Source organism: Pteronotus mesoamericanus, unplaced genomic scaffold, assembly GCF_021234165.1.
Source record: "Pteronotus mesoamericanus isolate MK-2021 breed Mesoamerican mustached bat unplaced genomic scaffold, CSHL_Meso_final contig_50, whole genome shotgun sequence".
In the NCBI taxonomy this organism is placed as follows: Eukaryota; Metazoa; Chordata; class Mammalia; order Chiroptera; family Mormoopidae; genus Pteronotus; species Pteronotus mesoamericanus.
Genome location: NW_026555186.1, coordinates 42,756,317 through 42,773,868, shown reverse-complemented (window position 1 = coordinate 42,773,868; position 17,552 = coordinate 42,756,317). Strand labels below are relative to the sequence as shown.

At 38.2% G+C, this 17,552-nt stretch overlaps 1 protein-coding gene across 1 annotated transcript in view; it reads left to right on the top strand.

Annotated features, from left to right (window-relative positions):
* Positions 1 to 17,552, top strand: part of KIAA0825 (KIAA0825 ortholog) — a 386,482-nt gene that overhangs the window by 148,404 nt on the left and 220,526 nt on the right. Inside the window, exon 13 of the mRNA XM_054578604.1 lies at positions 9,566 to 9,705. Within this exon, the coding sequence (XP_054434579.1) occupies positions 9,566 to 9,705 (140 nt within the window). The remainder of the gene's footprint in view (positions 1 to 9,565; positions 9,706 to 17,552) is intronic.

The following is a 17,552-nucleotide window of genomic DNA, read 5'->3' as shown; positions in this document are numbered from 1 at the left end:
AAAAGTGAGACTCTTTAAGTGTGTCAATCTACAAGCCAAATCACCTGGGTGAACACTGTCTAATCTCTGCTTGTTGGGTCATCTTTAATTATAAAGCTCAGAGAGACTTGGCTATACCCATCACAGAGATTGAAATATATGCAAAAACTTCCAGTGCTATAACCACATATAATTCATACAATCTTTTCTAAAATGATGAAGAAAATATATTTTGTATTCTCCCCACCTCAGCTTTTTTTCTCAGGTGCTAAAGTTGTTTTCTTAAAGAAAGTTGACACAATTGCTTTAAAGATTTGTCTTTATTTCTTTTCTTAGAAAGATTTTGAAGGGTCAGTTTTGGAAAGCCAAGAATAATATAGTTTAGTAATAGAGGGGCTTCACCTCCACTTTTATTTTCTCACTTTAGGGCTTTTATTCTTAGTTTCTCTTGAGTTATGCCCTTGCCTTTGTTCTTTGAATCATATAAGTTATGGTCTCTGGTATAAATTTGGCCCAGTAATCCTTGACAGGAACCATCTGGCCAAAATCAGTCCCTAGGTACCTTGAATAACATGTCTCCAATTTAGGAATAAGCCTTGAGACCACAAACTTCATTTTGGGTCAAAAATATGGTGTCCTCAATCAGAAGATGAAATAAAGCCAAATATATTCAATGCTGGAAAAATATAACTTACTCATCAAATAACAACCAGGTTGAATGAATAGAAACCTGGGGTAGTGGAATGAGCATGGATTCTAAAGTTGGAGAGACCTGGGTTCAAAGTTCACCAGCCACATTTATTAGCTGAATGATCTTGGACTAGTTTGATAATCCTGAAATAGGGATTAAGTGAGATAAATACTAAGAGTTTCCACTCAAGTCTTATCTTAGATTTTCCCAAGAAGCAGACCTTGAGGCAAGGATTCAAGTAACAGTAGTTTATCTTCTAAGTGGAGAAAACACTGGAAGGGGAGTAAGTGAGACAAAGGAAGAGGGCAAAGAAAGATTAGTGTGATGAAGCCAAATACCAAGGAGTAACCAGAATTTAAACCTTCTGGGGAAATTCTTGGTGTTGTTCCGCCAAAGGAGCAAGGATGCTGAGATATTAATACAGAAATTTTCATAAGTATTGATTGAGAGCTGCACTGGGGTGTTAATTCACTGGTACTTCCAGTCTCTTTTCCTGAAAGGTAGAGAAATACATTTGGTCTCCCCCTCGTACCATGGAAATCCACCCAGTCCCCTGTTAAGTTCTCTCAGTCCCGTCATTGATTTTTCTCGGCGATGGCTGGTCAAAATTTCTTTTTCTAAAAATGTATTATGTTAGAGTTAATGGGACAAGCTAGGGTATCCCCTGCTGCAATTACTTCAGAGTTTACAAGTGATATTCATTATTACATTCCTCTACCTCTTATTTCAACTTCCCCTCGCCATCTACTGGTTTGTGTTGTTGCCAAGTGGAGTCACTGAGTCCTTCGTCCCTGGGGGCATTGAACCTCTGGCTGTCATTCACCTGTCAGAATATGGCTACTTCAGTCACCTGTTTATGGTGATTGCCAGTTATGAAAGCAAACGGACAATCCCTTGAATTACAGACATACTCCTTTCTATTTACCTTATGATAGCTTCTAATGATACATAGTAAGGGTTAATGTAGCTTCTCATTAAATTAAGGTTAATCACCTTTGCCAATATAGTAACTCCTTCCCTTGTCTAATAGACTGCTGGCATAGGACGCCAAAAATGACCAGATGAAAACTATACTTTTAGCTTAGTGGAATCTTTAATGGTCCTCTGGTAGAGGATCACCACAGAAACCAGGACCTCCACCCCTGCAACACATAAGGAAGCTTACGGGGATAGAAAACACAAATTCCCCAAGCAAATCAGAAACACTGGTGAGAGTGGTCCCTTCTTTCACCTGTTGGCTCCTGGATCCATGTAGTTTAGCTGTTGGGGACATGGTATTATATAATGACTGCTGGTTCAGAGGAAATATCAAATCTTGAAGGACAGTGCCCTAATACTACAGGATGTCATTCCCTTGCTGTGCATTTTAGAATCCATTCCAATGTTCTACTAGTCTGGCATATATATAGTCTGTCTGGAAAAAGTCCAGCTATTGTTAACATATTGAGAACAGTTCGCACAACATCAATGTAACCTGGCAGCCAAGGAGAGTGGACTGGAATGTGCATGCAAGAACAATGATGACTTCACTGTACTATTCATTGGGGGCAATAGGCACCGTTGAGTGAGCGTGTGTACTGTGTGGCTGTTGCATTCAAAATGTGTGAGCGAGCAGAGCAATGAATCTGCATCAAATGTGTTAAGCTTGAACATTCCTCCATGGAAACTATTTGAATGATTCAGAAGGCTGCAGCTATGGACAACTGGTGATTGGCAGCTTCATCACAGCAACATGCCCACTCATGTATCACATCTCGTGCAGAGTTTTCTGGTAAAACATCAAATCACCCAGGTGACTCAGCCCCACTACAGCCCAGATTTGGTGTCCTCTGCCTTCTGGCTTTTCCCAAAACTAAAGTCACCTTTGAAAGGGAAGAGAGTTCAGAACATTGATGAGATTCAGGAAAATATGATGAGGCAGCTGATGGTGATTGGGAGAACTGTGTGAGGTCCCAAGGTGCCTACTTTGAAGGAGATAGAGGTGCCATTGTCCTATGTACAATGTTTCTTGTATCTTGTATGTTTTTCAACAACAAATGTCTCCATTTTTCATATTATATGGTTATATACCTTCTGGACAGACCTCGTATAGTATAGACAAAAACAATGACATGAAGAAGAATAGGGAAATTCAAATCAAGAGAGCAGCTCACCCATCAGTTTATCAAATTTTTCAAATTTTTTAAATGCCTCACCTTGAAATATAATCTTGGTCACAATTCTAGTTTGTTCCATGCCCTAAAAAAAGGCACACAAAACTGAATTATGCTTTGTACATTAAAAGGGTATCACTCACACTCCTTTATTACCTTGGATTTCAGTTCTGAATTGTTTTTTAGATAGAGGTGGTTTGTCTGTTGAACCACATATAGTATCTTTCCAGCTGCTTTCTTATGCCAGATCACATATGCTGGCACTATGATTAATAGTAGATGGGAATATTACCCATATCCCACAGCCCTTAGCAGTTACACTGTTGGGTACTAATTGTGGTCATTCAATAATAGCTATTAAAGGACATTACAAGGGCCCAAATCCACAATCTTAGTCTTATTAGTACCTCTCTAACCTCTGAGCAAATCAACTCTAAGTACAGTATCAACCTAGACTATACTTAAAATAAATATCGAATGTTCTATAAAGAATGGGAACAGTCCAGACCAGTGTGGCTCAGTTGGTTGGGCATCGTCCTGCAAAGCAAAAAGAGTGGCTGGTGCAGGTTTGGTCCCCAATCAGAGTGCATGAAAGAGGCAACCCTCTTTCATAGATGGTTTTTACTCACATCGATATTTTTCTCCCTCTCTCCCTCTCTTCTCCTCTCTCTAAAAATAAATAAATATTTTTTAAAAATTTAAAGAAATGGAAACATACAACAAATGCTTTACTTCAATGATCTGTCTTTACTGTGATATTTTTCTCTACAGCAAAAATTATATCTATTATCTTTATTGTTTCTATACTACAAAAATGAACTGTTCTCAAAAAACAGGAAACAGTACAATATCCAAGAAAGCAGCACAACACTGCTGTCTCTAAGTTGTCTTTAACTTAGCACTGAAACTTTGAGCAAGTGAGTCATCTGACACCTCACTGGTAGCAAATTAACTGATTTTGATTTGTCAAAGAATGATAAGCAAAATTGTGGTACAATTTTCCATTCTTTTAAATTAAAGCACAATAGTTGACTTAAATGAGCTTTATAACAAAGCAGTTAGCTATATATAGAAACCAAATAATTTTTAATAGACAATAATAGTATACAAGACATTTAGGTATTTAAAAAAAAGGTGTGTCACCTTTAACTAGTGGGCCATTAGGCATTCTGGATTTAAAAATCCATTTTCATCTTAAACAAATAATCTAAAATATTTTTTCAAAGTGTTGAACAGTATTAAATTACACAATTACTCATTGAATAACTCAATTAAACCTCACTTCTTTATGGATAGAAATTATGTGATACATGGTCTGAAAAACTTAGAGTATACAGACTGCACACCTTCCAACCACTAACTGTTGAACCAGATGGATTGACATACATTGCTTCATGTACAGTCAGTCTTATTGAATTAGTCAAGGCCAAGTGACTGACTTCAGAACCACATGCTTAGAAGTAGCTGGTGATTTGCACTCTCTCACCCTACCCCCCATTTCTTTCCACTCTGTGGAGCTATATTCCTTTCTGTCATTTTGTTGCTGGGTCCCCTCACCTCTGCTGTCCTTTCTGGTGCTTATCATCCATTACTATTACTGATCTTTGCCACTCCATCTCACCACATCCAAATGCTATACTGCTATCCAGCACCTCTTTTCTGTTTCTTTATTATTTTTGACTCTTGTTTCCTGCTCTTCTCAGCTACCAGACAAAAGAGATCTATTTCATAGGCATGGTCAGGCAATCCATCCACTCCTTTCCTTCAACTTAAAAAGAAAAAAAATCAAAGTATTTCAGGATGATATTCAGCTTTTCTAAACTGTTTTCAGCAAAATCTGATACTCAAAGTTTTGTTTATTGTTAAAAAAGATGCTAGAGTTTCTTTTATTTCTAAGTTTGGAGTTATTGCAGATACTTAGTTTAGACACTGAAGTTTTTACAAGTATAGTATTTTAGGGTTAAAAAACCAACAGAAGACATACCAGCTGTCTTCTTTAACCCTTAAAAGATTTACCAAAAATAAAACCTCCAAGAATTTATATTAAAATCAGATCTTACGACAGATTGATAGTACTCCAATGAAGATATACATATGAGATCTGTCCGGAAAGTATGTGGACATGTAATATGAAAAATAAAGACATTCATTGAAGAAGATAGAAGAAACATCATTGTACTTAGGACAATGATGCCTCAGTCCCCTTTACAGTAGACATTTTGGGACCTCACACAGTTCCCCCAGGGTCTCTTCCACTATTCAAAACACTCTGTAAAAGCCTTTGTTGGAATTGCCATCAGCTGTCCCATTGTATTTTCCTGTATCTCACTGATGGTCCAAAATCTCTTTCCTTTCAAAGGTGATTTTAGTTCTGGGAAAAGCCAGAAGTCACAGGGCGCCAAATCTAGACTGTAGGGGGCTGAGTCACCTGGGTGATTTTATGTTTTAACAAATACTCTCCACAAGACATGATGTATGAGTAGGCACATTGTTGTGATGAAGCTGCCAATTACCAGTTGCCCATAGCTGCAGCCATTTTCGTTGTATTGGTTCTCCCAACTGACAAAGTACATTGAGGTAGTACTTCTTATTAATTATTTGTCCTGGAGAGGCGTATTCACAATGGACAGTAGCTTCCCAATCAGAAAACACAGTTAACATGGTCTTGATCTTGCTGTGACTTCTTGTGGGCATGAAGAACCAGGCAACTTCCATTGGGACAACTGGGCCTTTGTTTCTGGATCATAGCCATAGACCCATGATTCCTTTCCTCTTACAACCTTCTTGAGGAAATCTGCTTCATTGGCAATGGTTTGAATCAGGTCATAAGCAACTGCAGCACAATTTTTCTTCTGCTCTGGTAGAAGAAGCAGCAGAATGAATTTTGCCATGACTTGTTTCATACCAAGGTCCTGCATCAAAATCTCAGACACAGTATTTGGAATCCCCAGATCAGCCTCCAGTTCTCACACTGTCAATCGCCAATCTTTGCTGATTGCAGGCCATACACTTTCAGCATTCTCAGGTGTTCTGCTTGTTGCAGGCCTTCCAGAACGTGTATTACTTTCAACAGATTCTCCACCATCCTTGAAATATTTGTGCCATACTTTTATTTTCACTGCTCTCATTGCATTGTCCCAGAAAGCCTTCTGAATCACCCAAATAGTTTCTGCAGAGGAATATTCAACCTTAATGCAAAATTTGATGCAAATTCATTGCTCTACTCATCATTTTGAATGCAACAACCACACAGTACACAGGCTCACTCAATGGTGTCTACTGCCCCCACTGATTAGAACAGTGAAGTTGTCGTGGCTCACATATGCACATTCCAGTCCGCTCTCCTTGGCTGCCAGGTTACATCGATGCCACGCAGACTGCTCTCATTGCATTAACAATGGTTGGACTTTTTCTGGACAGACCTCATCAGATCTCAGTGAATCCCATAGTCATGTGATCTAAGCAGTAAGACTGCTCATCTTGCAGTGGGAACTCAGGCTAGTGTGCACTCATAGAACTAAGATTTTTTTTTTTAACTTTCAGTATGAATACATATTTTTAAATTGCAGAAATTACAAGTGAAGTGCTTGATGGATAACAATAATAATAAGGTAAACACACATGAATACACCTAAGATTTTGCATGATGCTTCTATAAAAGTAATTTATTATTCTCATAAACCACTATATCTCACTATTATCAATAAATCTCATTATTGTATCACTCCTTACTACCTGGATTTGAAAAATTCCTTAGGCCAATTCATGCCCCAGAAATATAGTACTTAATAGAGAATAAGCCTAATATAATCTAGCCATAAATTCATCCTGTCTCCCAACACAAGATTTATATGTTCCAGCAGATTTATACATTTTTGTTCTCTTCTTTGTATTATAGTGGAATTTAACATGTACACATTTGATACATATATAAATATATATAAAATTTCTCTTTCTGTCATTTTTTGTGAGGCTAATCTCACTTTCACAGCTCCACCAGCTCATAGGATGAGGGAACATATGCTTCTCCATATGCCCAACACAGACTCCTCAATGCATTTATTTCTCGGAGTTTGGTGATTGAGGAATCTTTGTAATATTTTAGTTTTCCTCATAGTGAGTCATTGTACTGTACATTTCGAAATCTGTGATAAGTTGAAAGATCCCAGAATGAGGTACATTTCAACAAACAGCTTCCTATCTGGCAAATGAGAGGTTTTATTTATAACCAGGTATTCAGATACAGTAGTATGAAATTACACTCAAATTATTTTGTTTTATCACATGTCTAAATGGCTGAGCAAAACCACTAACCCCCTGCAATCTATTCTCCACACTGCAGTCAGATCAAGAAACTCGTCTGCCTTAAACTCTTAAACGGGCCCCCAGTCCCTACTAATGAGGCCCTCTATGATCTGGCTCCAGTCTCCTTCCTCCAGCTGTCTCTCAAAGACCCCGCTTCTTTTCTACGCTTCACCAAACTTGATCTTTCAGTTCATTAAATGTATCCTTAAACCAGCACTCGACTCCAGTAGAATCTATAGGAAATGTTCAAAAACTAAATCAATTTTAGTACACCACTAACTACCAACTAGCTGCTTTTCACTTACTGAACCCCAAGCAAGTCTCTAGGAATTAGCACTTGGGCTTTAGGAGAGAAACAGGGACAGCCATTGTGAGGACCTGCTTCAGTGTTTCAGTCTGAAGGTCTCTCGTGGTGGATAGTCCCCTTGGTAGCATATTTGGAACAGCACGAGGCGCACCAGCCTGGGGACACTCACAGTAACTCAGAGCTCCCGAACTGGTGGACTCGGTTCCTCAGGGCAGGAGTTTCTCTCCAGCCATGTTTATCAGAGTCCCACGTGGGAAGCCTGGCTTGGCCCAAAGTTCAGACGCAGGCTGAAGGAGTCTGTGTATCATAAGGCTGTGAGATGATCCAAATGCCAAGCCAAGCCAAGCCAAGTCAAGGAGGGGGTGTTTTGAAACTTCTTCATTTTATATCTTTAGATCCTCTCACTTTTGCTTAAAACAGCCTTTTGGCAAAGCATCCTCTTTAAAAAAAAAAAAAAGAGTTTGTCTACCCATTTATGAGCCTAAGATTCAATCAGCTAACATTTACAGAGACCTTAAATGTGCTTAGTTCATTGATAGGAGATCTGAAGGTATAAAACAAATTCTTGTGTCCTCATGAGGTTTGATTCTGATAAAGTTTTAATTGATGAAATAATAAAGTGCTAAAATGTATATAGTTGTCATAAGTGTGTTAATTCAGAGCGAGATAGACCACTGTGCAGAGAAATGTTTAATGAAGACTTCACAGAGAAAGCAATATTTTTGCTGCAAATAGAAAGATGGGTAGGGTTAAGACAAGGAAAGGATTATTGCAGGGGTGGCAGCCAAGGTGGACATGAATGGGCACAAGGGCACAGAGGCAGGGAGATTATGCTAAGGTCCATCCTCAGGACCTGAGCTCCAGGAAGCACTGCTTACCACAGTGGTTCTCAGACCTGAGCGTACATCAGGATCTCCTGCAGTGGGCTTGTTAAAGCACTCATTTCTGGGGCCCGTCTCCAGAATTCTGATGGGATGGGGCTTGGGAATTTGCTTTTTTACCATTTCATGGGTGATGCTGCTGCAGCTGGTCCAGCGCCCAGGCTTGGAAAACCACTGGTCTGGACATTGTTGATAACTGGATGGTCCACCACTTGTAAATTTCATCTGGAAATGATTCTGCCAATTATTTCTCCCCGCAATATCCTTTGTTCTGCCTTTTCCCACGCTCCACGCTGAAGTTATAGGCCTCTCATTCATGTGTGTACATGGCTCAGTCACACCTTTGCTTCCCGATGCCACCCTGTTCCCGCAGTCCTTAGTGCTGGTGCAACCAGATTGAGTTGGATTGTTTCCTGCCTTTTTGTTGTGGTGATTGTAAGATGATTTTAGATGTTGTGATCTTTAGCCAACCTAAAGGTTAAGATTTTAGAAGGAAAACATGAATTATGTTATCAGTTTTCAGTTTTTACTTTACTTTCTTATCTCCTGTTGATTCATTAGTAAATGAAAGTGGTGATATGGGAACCTGACTTTGATTTTCTGTTCAACACTGATGATAATTTCCCAAATAGAAGCTTATTTGCCTTGGAATTACTTTCTTTGATGAAATGATTACCTAAGTTGGTAGCAGTTCGACTGTTAGAGTGATTCTGATGATTGCATGTTGATTTAAGACTTTACATATTAAATAATTAGATTATGGTTGACCCTTGACAGAAGCTTTGAATTCCTTTAGTTTTATCAGCAATCATAGTACATGACAAATTACAAAGTAACCAAAACCCATTGCAACTTCTTGCCATGAATATTGAAGGGAGTTAATAGCATATAGTAGGCACTCATATAGTTGGTGAATGAACAAATAAATGCATTCTGAATAAATGCATAAATGATTTTTATTCGGTCCATGAAACTTAAACAGACATAGTTCTGTGGAATATAGGCATGGTTATTTAGTATCAGTTTTAAATTTGGCAGGCTACCAAATGTCAATTTGCTTTTAGCTAGTTGAGATTAAATGTAATTCCTTCCCTGAGCAACCCTAAAGTAAGCAAGCATGAAAGCATTTTCAGAGTAATCTTGGAGGAATTGACATTTAAGAGAGTTAGCATTACATCTGTACTTTAAGGCTATTAATTTCATAGATAAATTAACTTCATTACTCCACTTTTATCTTGCATTTTGAAAGGACTTCATCAGCTGGACGACTGACGACCGAGGGTCAATTGAAACTGCTGTTAGCCCAGCCAGGGTGTAACTGGAACCTGCTTCTGGAAACCCTACTGCATCAGAATGGTTTTTTACTGAGAATCTTGCTGAAGAGCTCAAGTGAGTATTGCAATTATGAGAATGTCCTCAAAAAACCCCGTCATTGTTTGAGTTGAATGAAAATTTTTTTCCTTCTTGAATGTTGGCAGAGGAATGTAAACCAATTGCACTGTATTAACAGTGAGTGGGGTTAGCAGCAGGCAAAATATCGAATTGCTCTATAAGCCTATTGGAAAGATTTTTTTTTCAGGGACTCTGAATAAAGGAAAACAATATTTTTATATAATACTGTCTGTCATAATTATCAATATCTGGGATTTGAAATGCCTAAGAATATTCTAGAAACAGAGTTATAGGTCCAAAACAGAGCCTCAATTAGACCTAAGAGAGAGCCAAACAGAGAGAGAAAGATTACATTAGAACCTCACTAGAAATTTCAGTGGATCTTTAAGAGCTCTTATATAACTTATAAACAAGCAAGCTGTGCCTTACAGCCATATCCATTGGGGCATGGAGACATAATCATGAGAAAATTATGAATGGAAATTGAGGAGTAACAGAAGATCATATTTCTCTTAATTAGATTTTTTTCTCTGTAAGTGTTATTTTAGAAAATGGTTAGTAATGTTATGCCAGCCTAATGTGTCCCACTGCTCTCCTGCTACACCTGTGAAGAGTTTTCTAACTATTTTCACATAACCCTACACATTTCTCCTTCTATTCCGTACAACCCATGATGCCAAATTAATTTAATCAATCACTAGCTTCACTTTGTTTCCCAAATCAAAATTGTTTTTTCTCTAGTTCTCCATCACCTGCAGGACCAAATCCATGACCTTCAGCCATTCAGATACAATCATACCCTAGTTTTCTAACCTTGTTTCCCATTATTCCCTTGCACACACGCACACGCATAATTCAGCCATTGTCCCCAAACCCAGGGCACATGCTCTGTGCACAACTTGGCTCACGCATTTTCCTATTTGAAAAACTCACCATAGACAACTTGGTTTCCACCAGTCCACAAGGACTAGCTGATGTTCCAGATCTTTGAAGGCTCCAGTTAGCTCTTATCTCTTCTTGGAACTTCACAGTATCCATTATCTTGGTTGCTTGTTTGCTTTTAGCACACCCGGCCTTATATTGTTATACATTTGCATATGAATGAGGGAAATGTCAGGAGGCCCTACCAGCTTGTTGGTATCAACTTGAGGTTGGTAGCATTCCCCTTCCAAATCACTCCAGTCATTTCTGGCACTTTTTGGTTTCTCGAATCTGCTGAGGACCAGTGCCTCATGTTTTCCTCTCCCATCTGCCTCGATGTTTGCTTCCCTAGAGCCCCTTAGGGAAGGGGCCTCCCTCCAGAGCCCTTGTGAGAACATCGCTTCTCCCCCTGTGCTCTCAAATCCACAAAATTTGTGATGTCCAAGTCACAACTCCTCAAGCTGTACTGTTTCCCGTGGAAGTTTGGAAATCACCCCTCTCCTACATTCTGAGCCTAACTTTATTCCCTTAGACCCACGCAGTGTTGTTGGGCCTGACATCTCACAAAGGTCACTTGAAAGCTACTTCTTTTGGTTCAGGCTGTGATTCCACCTCCTAATGGGAAAATGGGTGCTGGGAAAATGGCTTCATCAAGTAGCCAACATTTATTTTTGATTTGTTTAGGTGTCAGGCTCAGTGCTCACTTTACATTTGTTATCTACTTTGATTCTTATTATAACCTTATAAAGTATATACTGTTCAAAATAACAACATGAAAGATTAAGATAATATTACTTGCCCAGAGACACAGGTAGCTAGTACATAAATGGTGGATAGACCTGGATTTTGAACTGAGAGCTTTTTGTCCCCTGCCCTTTCTATATACATTCATATGTGTATATGTATATGTATAGAACTATATATATATATTTGCTTATATATAAAATATATATATAAGTTTATATATATACATAAAACCCTGGTTTTATGAGTATCTGGAAGAACTGTAATCTGTCTGCTTTCAGGTAGAATCAACCAGGACACCCTGATGCATGTGTATTTAACTGGTCTTTCCAGCTAGGTAGTTAGGGCTGATCATAGACTTTTATATTCTTCCTCAGACTAGCACAGTGCTTTTCATAGAAAATGTCCAGTAATTGGCTAGTCAGTAATTTGTTAGGATATAAAATATGATACAAGGTGGCTATGTGACACGGATAATATCTGACACAGCTGGAGTGTTACTCTAATGTTAATAGAATCATTGAAACTCATGGGGATGGTCCCAGAAGAAAAATTCTCCTATTGATACAGTGATATAGAACAGTCTGGAAAATCAATTGAGAGCAAACCTTTTTGACTATAGCCATTAAATATAGGAAAAAGGGTTGCCGTTTTGAGTATTTAACCATGTTTTCTTACAAATAAATCTCATATTTGTCTATCAAAACTATTAGATTGCCTTCTGGTGTGTATGAGAGATTTCGATTATCAAAGGTACCATATTATATCACCTTCAGTTTGGTTCTTAAGGGGTACACAAATGTATTTACCCAATCTGCTTAAATACCCATTGTTTTTATAAAGTCTATTAGGTGTTTGATCAGGGTTACATAGCCACTCTGGCATTGTCTTATATTGAGTTTGCTAGCTACTTTAAAAATTGTAAGGATGAAGTGAAAGAATTTATAAATCAGTTGATTGACTGACATATTAAGCTCTAGTAAAAGTCTTGTCACTTTGAGTTAGAAACAATATACTCATGGAATCTTACTAGCTAGACTAAGATGGAAATTATTATGTAATAAAAAATAAGTTTGTAATATTTTTACAGAGATTTTCATTTCATTTGTTTGGAAGTCTCAGTATTTTAGAACACCATTTGGTAATTTAGAAGTTTGATGATATTTTTAGGAAAGCAAATGTTAGAGTAAAATATGCGGAATTAGGTGTTTCAAGCAACCTAATTATCAGCTTTTTTATGGGAGAGTTTTTCTTTATAAATAGTATCTTTTCAGTCTCATTGATAAAAATCTGTGTTAAATTGGCTCATGAATAAGAATAAAGAGATTTTAAGTGGATATTTTATTATACATATTTTAAAACAAGGCTCTCTTCATTCACTAAGGAGTTACTAAATTCTGTTAGGTACAGAATTTTTTGATAGACAACCATATAATAAAAAGATTAAAACATATGGGGTTTATCTTGTAGTCAGAGCAATGACTGCTGCTTCGGTTTGGCTCTATGAAAATGATTTATTAGAATTTCTATTTAGTCTAAAAGAATCAGCAGAACATATATGGAAAGACTATCTTGTAATATGAGATGCAACTTCACTGAAGGTCAGAAAATAGCCAAATTAAATAAATGAATTGTAAAATTGTACTGTATAATAAATGCTTCACCGGCTGCAGCTTCTAGGAAGTAGAATCATGTTTTTGCCATGGATAATAATTCCACGTATAAAAGTGAGGGAATGTGTATGCTGCTAAAACTTGATAAAAATAAACTGATTTCACGTGGTAGGTGGTTTATAACATTCTTTGGGTAGAGTTTGGCATGATATAATTCATTTGGTAATGTTTGTTGGTTTTCTTTTTAAATTAGGTCATCTTAAATTTGAAGAAAAATAATTCTCAACTACAAGTGTTTATAGAAGAATTTAGAATTGTAAGACACTATTCTGGATTACTGACTTTAAAAAACCAAGGTGATTGTTTTGGTAATTATCTCAGTGAGGCCACATGGCCGAAGCAGTTCCTTACATGTGGCATCAAAGGAACAAATATTTGGCAATTTCTCAATTGTTAGCAGGTGGCCTTTTCCTGCTGGTGACATTTGAATGGAGTGTGACTAACATTCTTTTCTTTGCCCATTGCCCCAAGAATGATTTCCAATGAAACTTCTTGGCTTCTTGCAATTTGCCATTGTAATATAATAACAAACTAGCAAATACATGATATTTAACATGTTCCAGACATTTCTAAGTGCTTTAAATGTATTCACTCACTGAATCCTCATAACAACTCTGTGTACAGATAGGTACAATGATTTCCATTTCACAGATTAGGAAATTGAGACACATCAAACTTGAGTCACTGATCTAAGTGGAAAGCAGGATGTGACCCAGACTGCTGGCTTCCAGAGACTCCTTTCCCCACCAGGCCACACCACACCACACCACACCACACAGCCTCCAGGCAGAGCCACAGCATGTTCACCAAACTGCAAGTGGCACATTCATGGGATCTATCAGGAACTCCTATAATGGATCATTTTGATAGTACACTTTGTACTTTCAATCTTACAACAAAGTGTCTAAAGATAATCAAGTAACTGCTTGGCAGAGAATTCTAGCTAGAGGGCTGGTATCTCTACCAAGTAATGCTTGACTTAAAAATGAATGAATCAGTTCAAATTCTCTTATTTATTGTTAATGTTTTCCTGATCTTTTGAGTCACAAGGCATATGAATGACAGAAGCTTGATATTCTTGACTTTCAAGAACAAACCCCACCTGGGGGGTCAGTTAACATGGAAGATTCTGATTCAATAGGTGGGGCCTGAGAACCTACATTTCTAATAAGCTCCCAGGTTTGCTCCTCCCGCTGCTGCTGGTCCCTGGACGACCTTTCGAGTAGCAAGGTCATCGACCAAAGTACCTATAAAGTACTATAAAAGGCAAGAGAATTGAATATGTGGCTTGCTTACTTAAGAATACTTCTAAACCATTTTATCAGGAAATTCACAGCAGTCAGAAAGCATGAGCTTATTCAGGTACAGAGCTGATTGTGTCACTCCCCTGATAAAATCCTCTTGAGGCTGCCCACTACTCATCCAATTAGAACTCTAATCCCTGAGAAACGAGCAGTGCCCACTGCTCCAGCCATGGCTGACTTGTCCAGTATATTGAGTCCTGCTGCCCTCCAGCTTAGCATGCTCCAGCTCATGCATATTGTGGTCTAGTTTGTGCAACCTAGATTTGTATATTTATAACAGCAATGTCCTGATGAAATGTCTTAAGGAAAAAGGCAACCGTTCCAACGCCAATGGCCTTTCAATTGTCCCATATATGTACCAAGTTCTTTCCATGTACAGAAACCTTGAAATGTTGTTTAGCAGGACTAGAATCTCCTTCCCTTCTGGTCATCTTATAGCTTAAATATTACTTGCTAGAAAGCTGTCTTTGATTGTTCCATAAAGCCCCATCATAATTCCTTCTATTATACTCACCACAATTTTAAGTGGAAGATTAATTCACATGATTGCATATTTAATGTCTATCTTGGCCACTGTGAGTTCTAGGAGGCAGGGCAGCTCACCATTGTATCCCCAGTGCTTGGCCTCGTTCTCAATACTTCAGACTGGTACCGAGCATACAGACGTGCTTAAAAAGTATCTGTTGAATGAATTAATGGAGGCCTCTTAAATTTCTATGACAGCAATTCTGTTTCATTCATTAGCTTTGTGAGTTTCCCGAACCTCAGTTTCCTCATTTCTCAATGGGTTACTAATATTGACCTTATATATTCAATTTGAGGTTAGAAAAGTAAGCACAAAGTGTGGTTGGCACTGAGGAGGCACTTAATTTATATTAGATTCTTTTCTCCTTTTATAAGGGAAGCCTGGAAGATATTCCTGATGTAGTTTTATTCTGCCATCACTCTTCCTGGGCTCTCTGTGCAGTGGTCTCTTCCTCGCTTTCTGACAACTCTCCCCTCTGTCTAAGCACAAATATAAGAGTTTCCCAGGAGGTGGGTTTTCCCCTTTTACACCTGTTTGCCTGACATGGGAGCCCTCATAAGGAAATGAAGACCCAAAGAAACCTGAGTTATACCTGAGTATTTTTTATGATAGGTTTAATGAAAAATGGACAATTGTGGAGAAACATGATAGGACAAGGACTGTGAGATACGTATAGTAACTTGGGGAAACCTTAGCAAGCCCTATTTTTTATGATTCTTCTCAGTGTCTCTTTGACTTTAGAGATAAGAATGCTCTTTTCTTGCTGATACAGGGAGAGCATCTCTCACTTGGGTGTTTTATGACCTATTTCAGGAAAGAAGGGAGTTGAGGAAGGTCAGAATAATTTTCCTACTTCTGTTTTCCCCAAACACCTTTAGCTTAAAATATTAAATATGACAAGTGCCGTGTTTTGGAGTAGCATGTCCTCAACTCCATCAGCTGTATTGTAACAGAACTTTATAGGTCACTGAAATTTGAATTCACATGGGCTTTGCATGTCTCAGAATATATTCTATTTCTGTTTTTTTTTTTTTAGCCACTTAAAAACCACTCTTAGCTTGTGGGTCATTAAAAAAATGGTGACAGGCTGATTTGTCTCCTGGGCTGTAGTTGCCAACCTTTGTTCTAGAGTATTGTGCAGAACCCAAGCTCCTAGGTGGCTTTAGCCCTTCCTTGAAGTGTGGTCATTTGGAGAGGAGACCTGCACAGAACCCTAGCATGGCACATCGAATTTCTTTCCCAAGGTCTGAGTGGACACTCTACTAGACAGATAGGCTGTTGTCTTCCTACAAATTTCCCTTTGAAATAGCTTTAACTTTGTTCTCAAAATTTACTTCACTCTTTAGGGCTGCCAGATGCACACTTGGGATCAATTAGTCTACCTACACTTAGTAGTCATCAGACCTTGTCTGGAGTACAGTTGTCTTTCTTGGCACAAAGTGTTTAAAGGAATATTGCTCACTTAAGAGTCAACACAGAGAAAAGTGCTTACATGTTAAGTAGAAGCCAGGATATACCTTGCTTAAATAAACTAGGTATACCTAAATTTGGAGAAGAAAAGAGTAGAGGAAGCAAGATAGCTATCTTTAAATATTTTGTCTTAATGTAAAAAAAATAATAGGCTGTCCAAGTCAGCAAGTGGAGATAGAAGGTGATGGACTTTGACTATCTCTCTGTCAGTCAGAAAACCTGAATTCTCATCCTCAATGGTAGCTAAGGAAGTCATTTTCAACTCTGTGCTTCATTTCTCTATCCACTAAAGAGCCTTGCCTAGATTTCAATAGTCCTTTCTAATAAGAGTAACACATACACACATGCGCGCGCGCACACACACACAGAGCAATTTGTGTAAAAAGTGAGCTATTTAGCAGACAGCCTAGCTACCTTGAATGGCAGTGGATATCCTTCACGGAAATATTTCAAGAAGAAGCTAGGCCACCATTTTACAGATACTAGAGGACTTCTTATTTTCTCACTCAGCAAACATTTATTCATTTACTGACCGATTCTTACTGACCTCCGTGTAAGGTGCCTGCCAGTCGTATAATCTCATTATGTTTCTTAACCAGATAGTTAGAACTTGGTAGAAATCTGTGGGTATAGGAGATAAGGTTTTTAAAAACCTGCTCTGGCTGTGCTTTGTTATTCTTGCCAGTGCCTACTGCTAAAGCAAAATCCCTTTTTGCTACACAAATAATTCAGTTGAACTACAATTAAATCCAACTTTGGTGATCTGATTAGCAACCACTACTTTTCCAGTTGATGGTCTTAAGCAGAACAACCCTTGCTTCCTTATCCTAGAACTGCTCACCTAAAGAGCTTGCAGTTAATTTAAGAGTCCATTTGCAAACATTAGAGCCATGATTCCCATATTCAATTTTATAGTAGCCCTGCTAGATGTAATACTAAAACAGGGTTTCATGGTCAAAAATACTGTAGAAACACTACATACTCTACACTAAATTCCCTTCTCGGAGAGTCACAGGGCTCATGAATAATTAAAGGCTTTGATTAATCCTACAGAAAACAAAAGCATTTAATACCATTGAAGCCAGCATTTTCAGAACATATGTACTACTTATTAACATCCATGAAATGTACTTTGAAAATCTTACCTCATAAAACGTGTGGGGGGAACCATATCAGATACAGGCAGATGCAGCCAAAACTGTTTCA